The sequence below is a fragment of the Pocillopora damicornis genome, chromosome 3, assembly GCF_964200805.1.
Source record: "Pocillopora damicornis chromosome 3, jaPocDami1.2, whole genome shotgun sequence".
Classification (NCBI taxonomy): Eukaryota; Metazoa; Cnidaria; class Anthozoa; order Scleractinia; family Pocilloporidae; genus Pocillopora; species Pocillopora damicornis.
Window position 1 is genome coordinate 28891513 of NC_142672.1, and position 21048 is coordinate 28912560.

The following is a 21048-nucleotide window of genomic DNA, read 5'->3' on the forward strand; positions in this document are numbered from 1 at the left end:
TCATCCAAGGTATAAAAATGATACCATGAGCTCAACTTGAAGCAGGTCTTTAAGGACTACGAAGAGGAATGTTACAAGAACATTGTAGAACTTATATCGCAGAAATCTGGCAACCTGTCTGAAGGATTGTTTCTAGAATTTGTGAAGAAATCTTCAAACGGGATAAATGAGCAGTTTGATTTAAACTAAGTTTAGTATTAGTGCGTTTCCTAGAGACAAGGGCTTTAAATTAGTTTACAAAAACGAAGACAGAACGCGTGGCTGAAGAGTAATGCAACTTTGCCTCAAAATGCAATTGCACATATCATATTATGAAAGCACGGCTGCGCGAGCGTAGTGATTTATAAGATCAGCTGAATTATACCCGATAATATAGTCTATTAGGAGACAGACTTATAGATGACGTCACCGTTAATGATAATTATTTTACGTCTTTAGGGTAGAAAACAAACGTACTCTATGTTACCGTGGCTCTATTTAGTAACTGATCACAGAGCACGTCAAAATTTGGCAAGAACATCAGGAACCTGGGGCACATAAACATCTACAATTACGTAATGCTTGCAAGATCTTGCTTTAAAACGTCACGTGCGTTTGGCTTGGCCTAAAGATATCAGGCCACATGCTTTCTCCTTTTTACTTGAGAGGAGCAAAGAGGCTCTTAATCAATTTGATTATTGTCAATCTTAATGTCAAATTGGGGAGCGGAGATGGTGCAGTAGTGAGAGCCCTCACTGTCCTCCTTCCGTTGCAGCTACGAGGGCTTTTCTCCCTCCACAAGAAGCCAAAATTACACATTATTATTATTATCATCATAATTATTGTTATTATTATTATTATACGATGTAAGAAATAGTTGCCCGAAATTGAAAAAGCGGAAAGAAATTCGTAAACGTTTACAGATGTTTTAATGCTTTAAATAGTACAAGCAGTGCAGCAAGACTTGTTTGAAAGAGAAAGCTGTTACCGCTTATCCTTTTCCATGTTTTCAATGTTTCAAACTGTCTAAATTAAAAATGTCCCTGTCCCACTTCCTCCGGAAACAGCAGTGGCTTCAAAATTGGAAAGTCACACAATTAAATAGTATTTCGTGTAAAATACCAGTTGCTTTCTTATATCTGTGCATACGATCAATTAGCCCCCATACCGACCTGTTCGTGCGAGGGACTATCTATAAATGCTTTTAGTGGAGATCACATTTTCTATATCTAGGCCGGGATCAGGAACATACATCTCTGTTCCTTGAATTTTCTTTGCTCAATTTTATCGTGCCCTCAGTTTAGCTTTCGCTATCTATTTTGTACTTATACCACGTGATTCAGTAATGCCTATAGTAAATACGCTTATTATACATTATTATACATGACGTGAGTTATGAGTCGTGAGTGTTTGATCTCTAAACAACTTAGTTCACGGCTCTTCAACTGTGACATTGCCATGAGTAAGACTTTTGAATACCGACCAGTTAAAAACAGAGCCATGAGGCACGCTGCAATTTGTGTACTGAGCAGCAATGTCGCTTTCGGACAGAACTTTATCCCACATGTTGACACTTGCCAATCGGCCATAAAAAGTTTGCTGACGATCAAAGCCTCCGCCAATAGAGTCTTGCTCTTGTCCAAGCACCAGGAAGCCGCCAGCCTTAAGTGCGTAATTTTTAGTGGCATGATTCGTTACCTGTTCTGTAAATTGACCATCTTTATAGAGTTTCGTTGCTCCTTGAGTATTTTCCCAGGTGAGACACACGTGTTGCCAGGTATCATCATAGAGATTTGTCGAATTAAAACTGAAAAAAACAAACAAATAAAGACAAAAACAAAAACAAAAAAAAACAAAAAAAAACAAAAAAAAAACAAAAAGCAAACAATATTAAATATATTTGACCATTAAATACCCTCTTTTTTCATTGCCGCTAAGTCAGTCAGTAGTCAGTCAGTTTATAGTAATATGTAAGTGGCCTGCCAGTCAGTCAGTCAGTCTGTCAGTTAGCCAGTCGGTCAGTCAGTCTGTCAGTTAGCCAGTCAATCAGTAAAACAGTCAGTAAACTGTCAATCAATCAATCAGTCGTTTATCACTTAATCGTTCATACATTCAAGCTTCGATTCGTTCAGTGTTGTCATTCATTCAATCAATCTCTTATTCTGATTGTGCATCGTGATCTAAATCACATTTTAAAAAAAGGACCCGGATAGTTATTTGCAAAGTGCAAGAAAAATACGTCTAGATTTGTTTTGGTCAAAGATTAACATATTTGGTATTTAAATGATGATAAGAAAAGAGAAAGAAGCCAAGGCTTTTCGTTTGTTTGTATGTTCATCTTTCTCCCTCCCTCCAAGCGTTAGGAAAAAGCTTAAGCCGATCTTAGCATTTTCTGTATAAAAACTTAATGTGGCTCGAACAAGAAATTTCCCAACCGAATGTTAAAAGATATTTGCAGCATTACCGGAACAACTTGTTGCCAACAAAAAAATCTGTTCGTGTTGGATAAATTTCGACAATCATGTCATTGCCATGTTCACGGGCATAGCTGACGACTATCTGATCCCCTTGGTCTTGAACAAGTTTGATGAAGAAACACAGCGACAACTGGCTGAGATCTGAAGTTATGGCTGGATTCTTCATGGCGTAATTTTCCGTAGAACGCAGCTCCGGAAACACCATATGGTACTCTATAACAGAGGAAATGAATTTCAGAAATTTTAGACAGTTGTTTGAGAAACTGGGCTTTGTTTAATTAATTTTCCCACTTCAGAAGTATCCAGTATTTGTATAAATTTTCTAGTGTTCAACAACATAGAATAAGACTCAATCACGCCTTGTTGTCAAGTTTGGATGACCCGCAGTTTTACCTATGTAACAGTCACAGTTTGCCCCCACTTTCTTTGCAAGGTAGCTGGTTCGGGCTGCACCCTCATCAAATATCTAAGGCCGTAATGTAATTGTTAACATTGCAGAATATGAAGATCGTCGTATAGATGTCATGGTTAGGGAAGGTACGTTATTTTCTTGGGAGTGGGGGGGATGGGTGGGGTTGGGGAATTTTGGTATTTTTTTGTTGGCCCTCCGTGGCGCTTTGATAAAAAAAACTCCTGATCCCCCACCTATAAGTGACTGAAAAAAGCACGACCCTCCCCTCACTACTACATGTTATGTTCCATGCCGTAGAAACCTCAGAAAATTCCGCTTGTGAACGCAAAATGTTTGATAAATGATAAATATATCTCGATATTGAATATGTGCAAGCTGAAACAAGAAAATTCTAACAATCAGTGTGGGATATCTACGTTTTGGAGCTGAAGTTTGAATGTGGAAGCATAAACTTAGAGATTTAGTAAGTCCTTTCAAGCTACACCAACTCCACGACCCTTTCTCAATTACAGCACACTTCCGCTACCTACCGAGTACGAAAAACACCTACGAGTGGCCGCAAACCTGATGATTATGTTGGGGTTCAAACTCATTATCATATATTACAAAACCCAAAAACAAAAGAAAATAAAATTTGAACCAAGGATAACATTGAACCACAACAATTATGAGCCTCGAGCTCAAATAAAACAGATGTTTCAAGAGGGTGAGCTCAAGCAGGAGATAAAAAGGCAATCAAGGAGTTTTCTGCAAAATACATTGTTTCAGAAACGCTTGCTGCAGATTTTAATGAGCATCTAACTGATATTGAAATGCAGAAAGTAAGCGACGAACAGAAAGCATCAGGAATACAATGACATTGACTCTGAAGATAATTATAGAGATGCGTAACTTGCTCAAAAAACTCTTGTCAGTCTTCGTCGAAATATTCGTTGGATGCACGCGGATGGACTTCGTAAAGGGAAAGTCGCTTTTTTAGCGCTTTTGGTATAGGTGTGTCGGAAAACTGTTCCAAGCCACGTTAATTGAAGGTGGAATATTAACTGACCTATTTTGCATCTCTGTTTTCCTTCTGGTCCTGATGAACAGCTGCAGTCATTATCAACTGATGTAAAAAGAATAGAGAAAATAAATAATCATTGGAAAATTTTGTTTGCAAAAGTAAGTCAGAGTGAAGTTAAATGGCGACGAGTAATGGCTCTTTAGGAATCAGATACGACAAGCGCGCGCGAAATATTTCTGAAAATATTGTTCTAGAAACCAAAACTCAGTTTACCTTTTTCGCAGTGGCTTCCTGTGTATGCTTTCGAACAGCGACACTTGTAACTGTTTGTCCGGTACAGAGGTACACAAGTTCCATCGTTCTGACACGGCAACTTCGAGCAAGGAGACTAAGACCGAGAAAATCAATAACTTACTCCCTTGATAAAAACCAGTTAAACAAACTACGATGACGGATCGGTAAAACGACTTGAACAGTTGAATAAAATTTGCTCAAATGATTTCAACTGGTTTTAGCTATAATCAGAATGAAATAATAAGAAAAAATGATGATAAAGATAAAGTAGAAACAGGAGAAGAATTTACCACAATATTGTAGTGATACCAAAGATGGTTGGTGATGAACTTGTCTGAATGGGTGTAGTAGTCAAATGGAAGCAGTTCACATAGCAGATTGTCCATGTTATCATCCAAGTCTGCCAGGTTGAAGGACAAACATGGATCCTTCTCCAGACACTTGAACGCGCACTCACAGGAGTCTTGGACCTGTTCTGTACCAACAGTTGTAACGTTTAAATGGTAGCCTTCGTGAGCAAGAAAATTGGTGAAGACAAACCCAACGTTTGGCGTTTGTCCTGTGTTCAATAAAGAAATGAATACGACCAATTAAAACGGTTTTGGCTCATACTTTCTTAAATAAACGACGTAGACATCAGAGCAAAAAGAAAGCGAGTATCACTGCAACGGAAGAAAAATACCTTTCGAAGTCTTCACAGAACTCGCCGATACAACCAGAGCAAGAAAATTAGCAGATAAATAGAAAAAAGCCATCTTATTCTTGTAGCTCAAATAGAAATGGGGCTTTGCATACATCTGCTTCTGTTAATGACACGATATCTTGTCATCAATTATTAATTGGCGGTCCTTTTTTTAAGCGTCTGGCCTCTTGTTTCGCTTTTTTTGTTTTCCTCTTGAAATGTTTTCAAGCGTCCCTGGGTTTCTTTAGTTTTAATTTGTAGTTGCTATTATTTTGGAGCACTCTAGTTTTTGATATGTAAATTTCATGCATTGAATGAGAAAGTTTCCTGATGATATGTCGGATAGTTAAGCTACAAGGGGAGTTTTTTAATTTGTTATTTGAAGCTCTTGCGTTTCTTTACTTTTCTTTATAGTTGCTATTATTTTAGAGCGCTCTAGTTTTGATATGTTAATTTTAGGAGAAAAATAATGGTACTCAAGGTTTTCTCGTCGGTCGAATGAGGAAGTTTTTTTTTACTTTTTGAAGCTCTTGCTTCAAAGAAAGCTTTGCAAATATGTTTTAACCCAGTTTTCCTGCCCCTCCTTGTCATAGTCTGAAGCCTTGCATTGAAGATACAGTACTGTAGTTGTTTGATAATCAAACTTACGAGCAATAATTTAATCATAAGCCCTTGTTTTACAAGAAATCTTTAGAAACCCGATTTCCTCGTCCCACATGGCATTGTCCGTAGTTTTGAATGAAGACAGTCAGGATTATTAGGGGTTGAACTTCGTTTATTCACTCATGTTTTTTTAAAAGCTCTGTTAAGAATAGAAGAATGACAGAATCTACTTTGTTTGTTTTGAATTTAAAACTCTGTTAAGAATAGAAGAATGACAAAATGTACTTTGTTTGTTTTGAATTTAAAACTCTGTTAAGGATAGAAGAATGACAGAATGTACTTTTATTTATATTGAATTTAGGTTTTACTTCCAGCCAAAACGCGTAGATGGCAATCATTATGTTCATAATGTTTCGCCAGCCAATTTCACTTGCTATACTCACGGCTACTTCTCATGCTGTTAGGTGGGAAGTAAGTCTCCAAAGATCAGCATGAAAAATTTTATTATAGAAGAACAGATATAATAATCAGTGTACAAGGGAAATAATAATTAAAGCTCAAAAACTTGCCAGTATTTGGTTGTTAATTCTCTGAAATATATTTGGCAACTCTCACTGTGATCGGAGAAACGGCGACTGAGCATCACCTGCAATAATTAAATGTTTTTTCCTTGGGTTAGGTAGTTTTTTTTTGTTTTGTTTGTTTTTTTTTTTCCGGTGCGAAGCAAGTAGGGCATCGAAAAATCATGCATGCATTTAGTATGCACGTATTTCGGACTGCCACGGTTGTCGGGGTCTGATAAAATCTTCAGCGGTTAGCTGAACAAACATTTATCTTCAACTTGGCCTTAGCTTGGCCTTAACACAAATGCTATTCATGGATGACTAAAATTTAAAAGTAATCTGACATTTTTTATTATTATTATTATTTTTTTTTTACACTTGGCGGGATAGAAAATTTTCAACAGTTTCAAGTTCATTTTACTTTACAATGATGGTAAATATATACGCCAACTCCGTATATGCAGTTTTACTCTGGAAATTAATTAAATTATACTGTTTTGAAATGCAGTAATGATCAATTCTTTATGTAACTCTTATTAAAATTTCAAAAGGGATTTACATAACTCTTCGGGGTGTGAACTGAGAGAAGAACATTCTGCTGGCCACTTAAAGTTCATCCTTTCCTTTTAAATGGGTTATATGGAAAATAGTTCAAGGCTCTTCGAGTGGACGAACGAATCTTTGTTTCTTGTGGCGTACAGCAAGACATAGTAGTTTAGAAGTTTCGCCATTGTACGAAAAGAACAAACTTTCCTTAAACTATTCGCACTAAGCGCGAAACGAAGGAGATAAAACTACAGCAAAATACAATACATGAAATCATTATATCGCTGGCAACGCCAGTGGACAATATGAAGCGAATCCTGTGTTCGGACTGGCTATCCAAGCGGACTTACAGAGTTCGTAATTTTTGGACAATGCCGGCAGTGGAGTCGTAAAAAGCAGCAGAGGACCGTGACAAAACAAAGAAAACATAAGCAACTCTCGTGAGTTTATTGTGCTACAAACACAATTGGCTTTCTTTCTCGGTTCTTGAAGTAAAAAAGCCATACTTGATTCATGTTTTCTGAGCCAATCACAGGGCGAAGTAAAAAAACAAAACAAAACAAAACAAAACAATATCAAATTCCCTGTAAATCGCTTTGAAAGTTGGTCTATTGACAATCGTTTTATCAGAATATTCGTCCGGCCATAATCGGCGAGAATAAGGAAAATGCTACAGAACTTTGAGGTTTGGAAAAGATGGAGAAAGTCATTAAAACTCTCTGACATGATTATTTCACATTGTGCAAGTCTGCAAAAGTAGCAAATTTTCAAATCAATAAAAGCTTTTCACCCCACAACAGAAAATGCGACTAACGTTATCTTACTTCCAACTCTCACGCGCTTTCATGATTTATCTTCAAAGTGATTTCAGTCAAATTGGAAAAGCAAAAAAATTTCTTTGGTAGCCTTTAATTTATTAAGTCTCCAGAAAGCACTACGCTAAACATTTAATCAATCAGCTGCTGAATAAAATCGTAGGTGTAATAACGTTCTAAGGTCACTTTAGGCCGCATTGAACAGCCCACAACAAGTACAAAAGTTGAAATTTGTTTTGATTTTGTAACGAACACTTAGATGTTGGTTTCATTGAGGTAAAATATTGGAAAAGTTCTCGTTTTTAATAGAAAGCCAAACTTATTATGTTAGTGATTAACTTCCCTTTTTACTTCAGCATATTTTGCAGTTATTTGCGTGAAGAGAATGCTCTAGAATAATGTTGGTCGAGAGCGGTTTCTGGAGTTGCTAAGGATAGTTTTGGACATACCATGCAGTCAAGCGAGTGCATATCCCTTTTACGATGTACTCGAGACATAAAACCTCATTTAGGGGGCTTAAACGTCGTTGATGTGTCTTTGAGAAGCGAAATTCAATTACTGTGGGCTAGAGTAGGGACTGAGACAAATTTCACGCTTATGCATCGATCAATTCGAAACTTCAACTTCCCTACCCCGTGGAAATTGAACTCTTCAAAATTAGTTCTTCAAATTCCAACCCACGGGGCCAAAATTATGTTCAAATGCCCTACCCAAGTTCATTTTTTTTTTTTTTTGAAAAGGGAAAACTCGGGCAACCCATGGGTATTTTACTTTACCGTGCCTGGGGAATGGGAAATTTGAACCTTACGTGGCTGGGGTGGGGAATTTGAGCTGGAAATGTGAGTCTTTCTAGAGGGTTAAAGAAGTAAAGGTCTGCAAGGTCTAGAGTTTTAAAGCTCGGTAAATAAGTGGAAAGTCACGGATTTGAATTTGTTTTGTCGATTTGACAAACTTTTCAAAAGCGATTTGTCTAAAGGATATCGATTCTGAATATTTTTTTGGATTTACAACATATTTTTGGATTGTCCCTTTTCGGCTTCTGTACCTCTCTAACTGCCATTATAATAAAGATCGGATATAACGCGTGCTGTCATTGGTTGAAAGAGCGTGCTCTATGAGAGTATAGAGCATAGAGCTGAGCTAAAGCTGTCACGCCGTCTGTCAAAGTGTGCTATGTTCGACCTTTTCCGGGACTTCTTTTTAGCTTTTTTCCGATAACTGAAAGTGAAATTTCAGAACAGGCGAGACGGCAAGTAGCAACAGAAGAACCAAACAAAGGTTTGTAAACATACCAGGCGCCGTAATTTACGTTATTAAAACGTGATCAGATACGAAAATCCTCAAAGGAAAAACAAAATAGACATTCCGAGTTTTCAAGATTTACACGCTCAGTTAGATTGCAAGCTTACGTACGGTAATAAAAATCAAACACAGCTAACACTCGTATAGTATATAAAGTTCAGTGTTCAAAAACAAAACAGAACAAAACAGAATGATGAAAAATATAACCAAACTGGCATAACTGTTAAAATTCATACTAATCATGACGATGTCTGAGCGAATATGATCATGCTGAAGTCCATCGCGGCTCGCTCATTATGGCGATCTCCGGTCATCACTGTAAAGCAAGCCTCAGAAACTACATCGGCCGCCCTTCGAGTGAAAAAATAAGAGCTTGCTCTGATATCCTTACCGATGCATTGAATAGAAAGTCACATCAGTCACTGCAGCCGAGTTTTGCGGCGCTGTCATCCCGAGCGATCTTCATGTTCCGGTGAATTCGGCTGTCGTTCATTCAAAAAACACTCGCCTTGAACAGTTTGTTTTCTACCTTGTCATGTGAAAAAACTCACGTGTTTTTATGAGCCATAATTCGGCTGAAGTTCACTGAACATTTCACTTCAAGATTCTGTATTACAGACTTAAAAACTTCAAACAAAAGTGTTAAATTCGACTTGCCGAACTATTTTAGTTTGTAAACTATCGTAGAATGTGAACTTTGATGGTTTTTTAACTTTGATGGTTTGACACTTTTGACAGCTTTAGTCTTGTACAGCCAATCAGATTATTTGAACCATTCTAACAGGGATTCTGATTGGCTTATTGTAGCGTGCTTTATGAGAGTATAGAGCATGCTGACGACACTGTTGTTCGCTTTGGAAATAAAGTTTGTTTTGAAAATTGAAAGTAATGCTTGGGTAATTTAACGGATTCTTTATTATAAAACAAATAGAGAAGCCTTGACTGTGCTCTGTTCTGTTAAAAAGCACTTAGGAAGCGGCTAGAGCACTCAAGAAGTGGGAAGAAACACTTGACTACGTCTCGTGTTTCTCCCTACCCTTCTCGGCTCTAGCCGCTTCCTGCGTGCTTTATAACAGAACAGAGCACAGTCTAGGCTTCTCTATTTGTTAATCAAAAAATAAGTGAAATATGGTTTCTTAGGTCTTGGGTCTTAACCTCCGTTTTCGCTACAACCGACAGTTCAGTGATGAACAGGTATTCAATTCGAATTCATAGTTTCGTTTTTTACATAGATTAGGTGTAGAGCTTGTTTAAAGCCATCGAAAGAAGTTTTTAAAAATATCCTTCACGAACAGCCCCCTCAAAGCAAAATAGATTTCAGAGCAAACTCAATTAGCGACTGCGCGCGCATTCCAACAAGGTGACGTTTATTTCAAACAACACTCAATTCATGTCTGTGCCCTTAACGAGGGCGCTTCAGGTGTGCATTTTGCGCTCACCACTGGTGAAAAAAAGGAAGGGAAGGAAGTATCCCGAAAGGTTAGGTTTCCTTTCTGCTGATAAGAACATTGAAACATACGAAAAACGAAATCATGACCCACTCAAAAACATGATGTAATTTACGTAATATCTAACGAAGAATATCTAAACCGTTGGCGTAACAAGGAGGATCAACTGCAAATGTAGCTTACAGGCTCAGATTTTGAGCAAGTCACCAATCACCACCAAATAAACTAGGTTGGAATTAACAAGAATCTTTTCTTTTTCGAAATTTTCGTTCTCAAAACGGTATGCGAAATCAACCCTTCCAAACGTTAAGACCGGATCGATTGTTTACATTTATTGGCTAACCAAATGTTTATCCCATTGCAACAATGTCGCACAGACATATTTGCTTTTTCCCAAAATCAACAGATACTTCCGTAATATTAGGAAAACTTCTGGAAATAAGTACTCGGACTTCATTTCTCACCGGTAGGCTGATTTAGGAGCTAGTCCCAAATATAGCTAAGTCATCATAGATTAATAACTTTTCTCCTTTGACCTGTAAATTTCCCCCATTTTTTTATTAATGGAATCAATTCGTCCATAAACAAACATTGTTCCAAATAAATGGCAACTTCTGGATCGAGGTAACAGTGGAGATATAATGCTAACAAGTTGGGATAAATTTTTTACTGTTCAAGGCGGCGCAAAACGACCTTCGAACGTTGAGATAACCTGTGATCAAAGTCTGATATCTCCCACATTTTTTCCAATAAATGTTAAGAACAAGGGTAGATCTTTTCATTTATCAAGAGTTTTTAGGAAACAGGGCTGATGTCGAACCCTAAGGCAGGCAAGTATGGGCAGACTTGGTCGGCTTTATCGATTTTTTTTTGCCAAGCAAAAACAACTGGAACTTTTTAGTACCCATTTCGTGGTTAGGACTCTAAAATAAGCCTTCATGCCAAATTTCAGCCAAATCAGTAAGGTTAAGTGGCCCCGATTTTTTTAAAAAGTTCGAAAGTTACAGACTATTGCTCTTAAAAACAACCGACATCCGCAGGCTACACTTTTCAAAGTGTAGCCTGCGGATTTTGTTTGTAACTTTACAGGCCAATTTAATTTGTTTTAAAGGAAATATTTTTATGTTTGCGATGAATTTTGCGTGAAATTTCCAGATGGTAATGCCTTTTTATTGTATCTAAATATTCTTACTCCGTAAACGATGAAGAAGTGAAACTGAACGAAACTTTCGACATACCAAGAATGTGTCAGGTGATGGTTTCTCCTATTTTTTCGCCTTTATTTTTGCATGTGTTGATAAAGTTTGTTAAAAGTTAATCGTTTGCTCGTCTACTTTAGTACCATCACTTCTTAGAATTACACAAACTAACAACCTATGACAGGAAGAAATAGTCTCACACTTGAGTGTTGAATTCCCTTGTACCTTCCGTTGGCTCAGGAGGTGAGACTGTTTTCTTTGAAAACAATAGAACTAATGATGTGCTTCTGGCAACTCCTGTCTTTGAGTACCTCAGCGGAAATGGATCCTCGCCATGCCACGAATTTGATCTAGGAAACTTTAATGTCTTGGAATTTGTCGGTGGTTTATACTCATCCCTGGAACTACTCCAACTTACCAACATCTCTACTTTATTGTCAATTCTTTCAACAGGATCTCTGACAGGATAAGCCACTTGGAAACTGGGCGGGGCAGACATGGATCTAACACCGTCAGTGTTGAATGCCTCAGTTGGCTCGAATGAGATCGATCGAGCTCGCCTCCGCCAGACCTTAAGGCCTGGAGTTCTCGTCTTAGACTCGTGATGCAGATTAAGACCAATGCCATGCTTGGTCTTTCGCGCCAATTGGTTTTTATTGTGGACTAGTACCACAGGCTGCCTTTGCAGTGGCTTTTTAAACTGCAACATTTCAAGTATTGCATCTCTAAAAGGGCGAATTTTGTAACAGTACAGAATAGGGTTTAGCAGTGAATTGAGATGGGCGAGAAGCTGAGTCCACAACACATATGGAGTTGCTCGAAGGGGAGGTAATAACACTCCAACGGTTAGTGACGCAAATCCTGGAAGGAATGAAACTAACAGAATAACTGTCAAAATACCGGTAGTCTTGGCGACTTTAGCTTCGAGCTTCTCTTGAATTATAGCATTTACTGAAACCATTTCATCATCTTTCCGTAGGCGTACTCTCAGAAAAACTTTTGCATAAAAATATGGGATAGCTATAACACATCCCAGAGATGGCAAGGCAACCACGCTGTTTACGATCTCGATGTATTGATAATCTAAACCAGCGGCTTCCAGAATGTAAGTTGTTCCTATCGTTAGAGGCGCTAAAAGCCATGAAAAGACAGCGTACCTTTTGACTCGAGTATTTGTGATAAGATTTCTATACTCTAACGGTCTGTTTATGACGACATGTCTCTCCCAAGCTATCACAGCTAAATGATATAAAGTTGAAGATCCAGCAAAGTACAATATTATTGAGTTGATGTAGTCTAATTTGCAGATAGTTTTAATGGAAAAGTGATGAAGAAACACTACTGCCATGGCAACGGTTATAGGCATTGATAAAGAGCTAATTATAAGATCTGCTATTGCCATGCTCCCGAGTAAGATAAATGTATGGTTTTGCGGTAATTTCTCTCTAATCACGGCAACGATCAGTAAAACGTTTAAAGATATAGTTGCAGGAATTGTAACGAGGGTGATGACTACTGTAGCTTGAAAGGAGGCTCTGTCGTGTAGGTAATAGGTGAATGTTTGATCATGAGGACAGGAAAAGGACATGATCTTTGCCTGGTCCATCAATTTCTGGTCTATTTCTTACCACATCCTAGAAAAGAAGCAATTTTTTAGAACAATTCAAACATTAATCGCAATGGTAGTTTCGCAAAGGTTTTCTATGGAGTGATGGCTTTTACAGCTAACATTTTAGCCAATTTACGGCTAATGATTATTATCTTTCCGTTGAGGTCACCAGAAAAATTTCACGGTTGATTTTTTTAACGACTAACGGTTGAAATTTGACAGTTTTTACGCTTGACGGCTAAATTGAAAAAGGTTCGACTAACGCTTAACCCCATTGAGACATTTTGCAATTAGCTTTTCATTTATCATCTGCAAATTTACTTAATTTATTCGGTTTCGTAAGGTGGGTTTGTTCGAACAGCATATCGGTCAAAAAGTAGACGAAGCCACGTAGAGTTATCATTTCGAGCGACTTCAGTCTGGGTGCGATCACCTTCGCTTGAAATTCTTGATATGTTCCCGCTGATGTATCGCGAAGACAAACACAAATATTTTTCTTGTCACTGATAGGGCCTTGCTACAATCTGAGTAAAGCCACGGTTACAATTTGACCTTCTATAGATAAAAAACAAATTGATTTTTTAGTCTAGGTCTTCCAAAAGGAGTTTAGGCGTCAGGTGGGTTTTGGATTTTGCCATTTGTCACCAGAATTTTGAATTAGAGGACTCAAGTCGCACAAAGATATTCTCAAGTGGAAAAACAGGATGATATCAAGATCTCCGCTTGCAATATCAGTTCTTCCATGATCTATTCCTTTTCTTTTGATTAGCTTTCTTTTTGATGCGTTTTGTACGTCATTGGTTTTAGCTTACCTTTGTTGCTGTTCAGAGACGCCTAAAAACGAGTTTTCATCTTCGTACGCTTACTTCAGATTTGTTGATGAACGCAAATCAAACATTATATTTTGTTCGATGTTCACATCAGATGGAAAACTGGAAACCAGGAAAAGTTGTGAAAAAATTCTATAAGGGCTTTCAAAAGACAAATTGAATTGTAACGTAGATTAATCTACTATCATGGGACATCAATTAGCAGGAAATTGATCCGGATTTTTTTCATGAAGAGCTCTTCATACAATCAGAGCTCATTATTTTATTGCACTATAATAAGGACAATGATCTTAACACAAACAGACTGAAAGCGTTGTCTGTGCTATTATTTATAGGCAATACCTATGTCAAAAATATACGAAAGTGCAGGGAACCAATTACGGATTTTGAATCAATCTTTGTAATATTAAAGAATATTATGGAGTAGTTGATTACACTGAAACAAACAGCAACGAACGTCTTTAATTCCCCATTATCTTGGTATTAAATTGTGAATAACATATGATGAAGGAAGCCCAGCATTAAAAAGCCTTGTAGTTTGTAATTGTCTTTGTCCTCATCACCTTTTTTCTTATCAAGGTAAGGATTCCATTGATATTGTTACGTTAATTTTTTGCGTCGATCTGATCTCGAAAAATATTCCATAGATGTTTTTCTCAACCCCAGTAAAATGCATTTTGGGCTCTATCCTCGCATCTTAGAAAATATAAAATAATTAAATCAAACCCTTAAAAATTACTCTTATTTTTTTAGCTGCTAAGCGAAATTATTTATATACCGAGCTCTTAATCAATTCTATTTAATTTCTCGCAAAACGTCTCATCTAACGAATTTTCAACGTGTTCTTAGCCATTGTAAAAATTTTTAAACCATGCCGTCAAATTGAATTTTCATTCCGAGAGAATTTCTTTTTCGCCATAACAGGATAGTGACTTAATTAATTCGCTCTAAGCGTCTAACGAAGGAGACAAAACTACAGTAAAATACAATACATGAGATCATAAAATCGCTGCCAGAGCCTGTGGAAAATATGAAGCGAATTCTGAGTTTGATTTAGCTATCCGAGCGGACTAACCGAGTTCACAATTTTTGGTCAGTGCCGGCGGTGGAGTCGCAAAAATCGACAGAGGACAGACAAAAAAAAGAAAAATTAAACGACTCTTGTGGGTTTATTGTGCTACAAACACCGTCAGTCAAGGTCCATAAAAAAGGGAAAAAAAGAACGAAGCCGATATTCAGTCATCACGGTCAAACCCGCATATACATTCTCAGTCATACATTTGCATTTTCAGCCGACGAAAACGTGCTTGGAAGATGAATATTTACGGCGTGATACAAGGTAACGGTGACATACACAGAATCAAACAAACTAGAGTTGACAGCATTTTGCTCAGAGCAAAAAAGAAGCTGTCAATTACTTACTTTCCGGTTTAACAGGGAAACGACGTAGGTAAATAGGTATTATTTCTTCAAAAGCTTATGTAATATACATTGCTGTATTTCAAGAAGGTAAGACAAGGACAAATTTTATAGGGCCATTTTCGAAACAAAACAAAACGAAAAAAAAAAAATGTGAATTAGTGAACGAGAGATGTAATGATAAAAAGTACACTTGATTGGCTAGTTTATGGTTCCTTGTGGATACTAGGAAATGGTTTAAATTTAACTCAATAGCTCAGAACCCATTAAAATTTGTCAGATGTAAGATTATTGTGATATGTTTAGTAAAAGTTGATTTGGTGCTTGCTTTTACTATAAAATTGATTCACGTAAAAGTAGAAAGAGAAAACTCAACGGAGTCATGATTTTGAAACGACTGAATTTAATATGATGAAATTCACTCAACAGCGAGGTCTAGCCCAAAAAACAAAATTCTATAGCTGAGAAACAATATATGGAAGATTTTACGAGATCGACCTAAAAAACTGTGTGACGGGATTTCCTCGTGGATCAGCATATCAATTGTGGTTGCCTTGAAACGACCGCTCGGCTTCAAACTTTAATCAGTTTGTGAACAAGTCTGTATTTCATTGGACTTCGTTAAGGCATAATCACTTTTTAAGCGCTTTTAAATTGTTAAACGCTAAAAATAGTTATATATCTAATCTAAAAATATTGTAAAGGTCTCCTGTATTAGTGTTGGAAAATTAATGGAAATAAAATATTAACATAAGCCATTCAGTAAACATTGTAATAAGCCAGTTGATCATTTCGTATTCGCTTTGGCGGTCTTATCTTACAGGTAGAATTTGGTTAACTTTTCCTTATTGTGATCGTGAATTTGACATGGAGACAGATATTTTTGCGTAAACTGCGGTTTGCGGCTAGATATATAAGTATATTTCCATTATGTTGCTAAAAGATGATTAATTACTAAGAAAATGACTCTACCTTATAAAAATTGATCCCGTACAGGAATTTCCTGGAAATAACCCTCTCTTATACTTTTACCTCTTTAATGTTCTCGTTTTTAGTTTAATTCCATGTCGAATTTCCGATCAGGAGAATAGTTTTTAATTTTAGTTTAGCACGTTCGACACCTCTTTTTCTTAAAGGTGACTTAAGGTGTAAAAAAGGAAGTACTTTTCATCTTCCGCGCTGAATTTGTAATCAGATAACATATACGACTAGCATGTAGCTCTTTTAGGGGCGGTAACTTGGGTACGCCCTTTCTGCTCCGAATTGTTTGTTTATTCTGCTGCTATGCAACAATCTTCAAAGACTATTTTCTCTTAAGATAGCTTTCCAAGTATGATTTTAATTCTGTTAGTAAGTTTATTATAATTTTCATTTTGTCAATCGTGTTTTTGTTTTGCTCGAGCTTGACCGTAAGACTCAGAAATTTAGGGTAGAAAGTTATTTTGTAAAGCGTAAACATCGCGAAGGTATCTACTTAGTATGCGAACTCTGCTCTGCGTAGTTTAGTAGTTAAGCGTGATTCGCTAGCTAAGTGTAGAAGCATAACGAGAGTTAGAGATTGACAGCTCAGTAAGTGTCATCTTTATAAGCGGTGACCCACACTTTCTCAAAGAGATCAGAGCTAGTCCCCATTATAATAACTTGAGTAGTAAGAGTGAATAAAGAAAGAGACAACAAAACAACGAGTGTGCGAGTTTTTACATCTAACAAATTGTATTTGGTATAGGTGTCTCGGAAAACTGTTTCAAGCTATCCTAATTGAAGGTGAGATATTAACTGACCTATTTTGCATCTCTATTTTCCTTCTGGTCCTGATAAAAAGCTGCAGTCATTATCAACTGATATAAAAACAATAGAGAAAATAAATAGTAACAGTGAAAAAAACTTCTGTTTGCAAAAATAAGTCAGTGTGAGGTCAAATGAGGACGAGTGATGGATTGGTGGGAATTATACACTACAGGCAAACGCGCTAGTAGAACATTTTTGAAAATATTGCTCTAGAAACCAAACCTTTACCTTTTTCGCAGTGGCTTCCTATGTATGCTTTCGTACAGCGGCACTTGTAGTTGTTTGTCCGGTACAGAGGTACACAAGTTCCATTGTTTTGACAGGGTAACTTCGAGCAAGGAGACCAAAACCAAGGAAGTCAATTACTTACTTCCTTGATAAAAACCATTTTAACGAATTTCTATGTCAATAAAACAACTTAAAAATGGCTTGCGAATAAAAAGGTAAAGATAAAGCTATTGAAAATCAAAACTGATAGATAAATAGAAAAAAGCAATCTTATTCCTGTAGGGGGGGGAGGGGGAGAGGGGAGGGGGGAGGGGGTCTGCCTAACAGCTAATATTAAAAATGTAGGCCAGCCAACAGTTGAACTTTCGCTGTATCAGTTTAATACATCAAACCTTGTCACAACCCCCTTCCCCCCCTTCCATTTATAGCCAATTCCCTAGTTCTAAAATTACGGTGTCAACAGCAGAATTTCCAGATTCTTTAAATTTTACTCAGGAATTTTCTAGACTCCTGCAAGCATACATCAGATTTATATAGAACTTACCTATATCTTTCTTCTACTGGGGCTCTTATGGGACGTGCGATGTTTTTCAATGGAAAGGGATATGATCTTCAAGAAAACTGTACCGAAACACCCTAAGTATCTTAAGAGGTTGCAAAAAACTGGTAGAGGTGGCTTATTATGGCAGGTTTTCCTCATAATCGCAACTTATCGTATGCGACAGGGCATATGCGATGATCATTCTAGAAGACTTTCATAGCCGCACATTCAAAGTATTAGCGCTCGTCCTGTCAGCCTCTCAATGTTTGAAATTTCTTTGGGATCTTGAAAGATCTTGAAAGGCCCTCTAAGCTCCTTCTCAAGTGTCATGAATGAATCAGAACAGAGAAGAAACGTTTTATGCTGTTAAGGCTTTTTACAATAAAACAAGTTGCTGTCTTAACTTTATGGCAAACATCAGTCACCTAAAAAATTAACCTTTTATTTTGATACATTAGATCAAACAACTGAGTTAATGGGTGAATAAATAAATAAATGAAATGTTTTCCAAATAACTGGCCAAAAGCAGCGTTTCAACGAAATATCATTTCATATTTTGGTATATATTTTAGTACTATGCCACGCATATGGTACATTCACTAATATTAGGAATTTACATCACGCGAGTTATGATTTTAGGCTTTGTAAGAGTTGATTACTGACCAATGTAGTTCACAGCTCTTTAACTGTGACATTGCCATGAGCTGTGTCAACTTTATGACAAACACCGGTCATCTAAAATTTACATCTTATTTCAATATATTTTATCAAACAACTGAGTAAATAGGTGAGTAAATAAATGAAATGTTTTCCAAATAACTGGCCAAAAGCAGCGTTTCAACGAAATATCATTTCAAATTTTGGCTATTTTAGTACTATGTTATGCATATAGTACATTCACTAATATTAGGAATTTACATCACGCAAGTTATGATTTTAGGCTCTGCAAGAGTTTCGATCATGGACCAATAAAGTTCACGGCTATTCAACTGTGACATTGCCACGAGCAAGATTTTTGAATATAGACCAGTTAAGAACAGAACCGTGGGGTACGCTGCACTTTGTGTACTGAGCGGCAATGTCGCTTTCGGACAGAACTTTACCCCACATGTTGACACTTGCCAATCGGCCATGAAAAATTTGCGTACGATCAAAGCCTCCGCCAACAGAGTCTTGGTCTTGTCCAAGCACTAAAGCGCCGCCAGCCTTAAGTGTATAATTCTTTGTGGTATTGATTGTTAGCTGTCTGGTGATTTGGCCATCTTTGTAGAGTTTCCCTTCTCCTTGAGTGTTTTCCCAGGTGAGACAGAGGTGTTGCCAGGTATCATCGTAGAGATTTGTCGAGGTAAACCTGAAACAAAACGGAACAAAAAGTAAACAATACTAAATATATTCGATCATTCAAGACCCTCCTTTTGAATTGTCACTAACCCAGTCAATAGTCATTCAGTTTGTCAGTAAGTAATCAATCAATAAAACAGTCAGTAAACTGTCAGTCAGTCAATCAATCGTTTATCATTCACTTAATCGTTCAGTCTCTTATTTATGAAATTACTTATAAAATAGAGACCTCGCTCACCGTAGAGTCTCTGTGGTTAGTTGTTTGCAAAGGGTAAGGAAAATACGTCTAAAATTCATTTGGTCAAAGATTAACATATTTGGTATTTAAATCTTGACTAGAAAAGAGAAAGAAGATTTTCGTTTGTTTCCATGATTAACTTTCTCCGTCCCTCCAACTGTTAGACGTTAACTATCTAGGAGGAAGAAGCCGATCGTAGCATTTCCTGTATCATGACTTATCGTGGCTCAAATAAGAAATTCTCCGAGCGACTGTTAAAAAATATATGCAGCATTACCGAAATAACATGTTGCCAACAAATAAATGTGTATGTGATGGATAGATTACGACAGTCATTTCATTGTGATGGTTTTCAGTGGCATAGCTGACGACTATCTGATTCCCTTGGCCTTGAACAAGTTTGATGAAGAAACACAGAGAGAACTGACTAAGATCTGAAGCTATGGCTGGATTCTTCATGGCGTAATTTTCGGTAGAACGCAGCCCCGGAAATATCATCAGGTACTCTATGACAGAGGAAATAAATTGCATACATTTTAGACAGTTGTTCGAGCAACTGCGCTTTCTTTAATTAATTTTCCACGTCAGAAGTATTCAGTATTTGTACTAATATTCTAGTGTTCTTCTCAAATGGCGCACGCTTGTCTAGCACAAAGCCCAACAGTGTTTTTTTGCAAGAAACATAGAATAAGACTCAATCCCGAATTGTTGTCAAGTTTTGAACGATGTGCAGCTCTACCTACGCAACTGATAATTTTACCCCCACTATCTTTGCAAGGTAGCAGTTCGGGCTGCGTCCTCATCAACTATCTAAGGTCATAATGTATTTCTTAACAATGAAGAATATGAAGATCTTCGTATAGATGTCATGGTTACAGCATAGGGTAAAGAAGGCAAAACAAGAAGTTGTCATTCACTAGTGAACAGAATGTCGGACGCGTCTCTTAGCCTATTCTGCGTGTGCGCGCGCGCGCGTTTGTGTCTACTTTTTACGGTTTTTCTAAACACCTACCGACTGCATTCATTTGCGGTCGAACGACTTTAACACATGTGATCACCAAATGGTTAAAGTTTGAAGTAGCGGGTGTCATGGCAATCACTAGTGATATGCGTATGTTATGGGGAAATACCGTTAAAGAGGTTTTTGGTTTGATCTCGTAGAATGTTTGATAGATTTTATCCTCAACCGCAGGAAAATGCTTTTTGGGCCATATCCTCAAATTTGAGAAAATATCAACAAATTAGACCATTGTCTTTCAAAATGACTCTTAATTTTTCAGATTCTACGCTAAATTATTCATATACCGAGCTCTAAATCAAGTTTACGGAGTTTATCGCAATAACGTTTGATCTGACGAATTTTCAATGTGTTCTTAGCCATTGCAAAACTTTGCCGTGAAATTAAATTTTCTCTTCCGAGATAGTTTCTATTTTATCGTAGGATAATAACAAACTTCTCTTACTTAACCGTCGCACTAAGCGCGTAACGAAGGAGATAAAACTACAGCAAAATACAATACATGAAACCATGCGTTATATCGCTAGCAGCGCCTGTGGACAATGTGAAGTTAAGCGAATCCTGAGTTCGAATTAGCTACCCGCGCGGACTAACAGAGTTCCCAATTTTTAGAAAATGCCGGCGGTTGAGTCGCAAAAATTGGTAGAGGACGTACAAAACAAAGAAAACATAAAGGACTGTCGTGGGTTTATTGCGCTACCATGAAACACAGT

At 37.3% G+C, this 21048-nt stretch overlaps 2 protein-coding genes across 3 annotated transcripts in view; both read right to left on the bottom strand.

The window, feature by feature from the left end:
• The window catches only part of LOC149049226 (serum amyloid P-component-like), a 61796-nt gene that overhangs the window by 39050 nt on the left and 1698 nt on the right, over positions 1 to 21048 (bottom strand). Inside the window, exons 4-5 of one of the 2 annotated variants that reach the window (XM_089201865.1) lie at positions 19595 to 19823; positions 18078 to 19089 (exon numbers count right to left, since the gene is read on the bottom strand). The exons of the other annotated variant lie outside the window; for it this stretch is intronic. Of the exons in view, the coding sequence (XP_089057991.1) occupies positions 18720 to 19089; positions 19595 to 19823 (599 nt within the window). The 3' untranslated portion in view covers positions 18078 to 18719. Of the gene's footprint in view, positions 1 to 18077; positions 19090 to 19594; positions 19824 to 21048 lie in introns of those variants that run through there. 2 annotated transcript variants of the gene reach the window in all.
• Positions 1286 to 4932, bottom strand: LOC113664388 (C-reactive protein). The gene is made up of 6 exons (XM_027179984.2): positions 4848 to 4932; positions 4456 to 4724; positions 4145 to 4259; positions 3917 to 3973; positions 2444 to 2669; positions 1286 to 1786 (listed from the first exon to the last, which is right to left on the bottom strand). Exons 1-6 carry the CDS (start codon positions 4918 to 4920, stop codon positions 1411 to 1413), a joined length of 1116 nt encoding a protein of 371 aa, XP_027035785.2. The 5' UTR covers positions 4921 to 4932; the 3' UTR covers positions 1286 to 1410.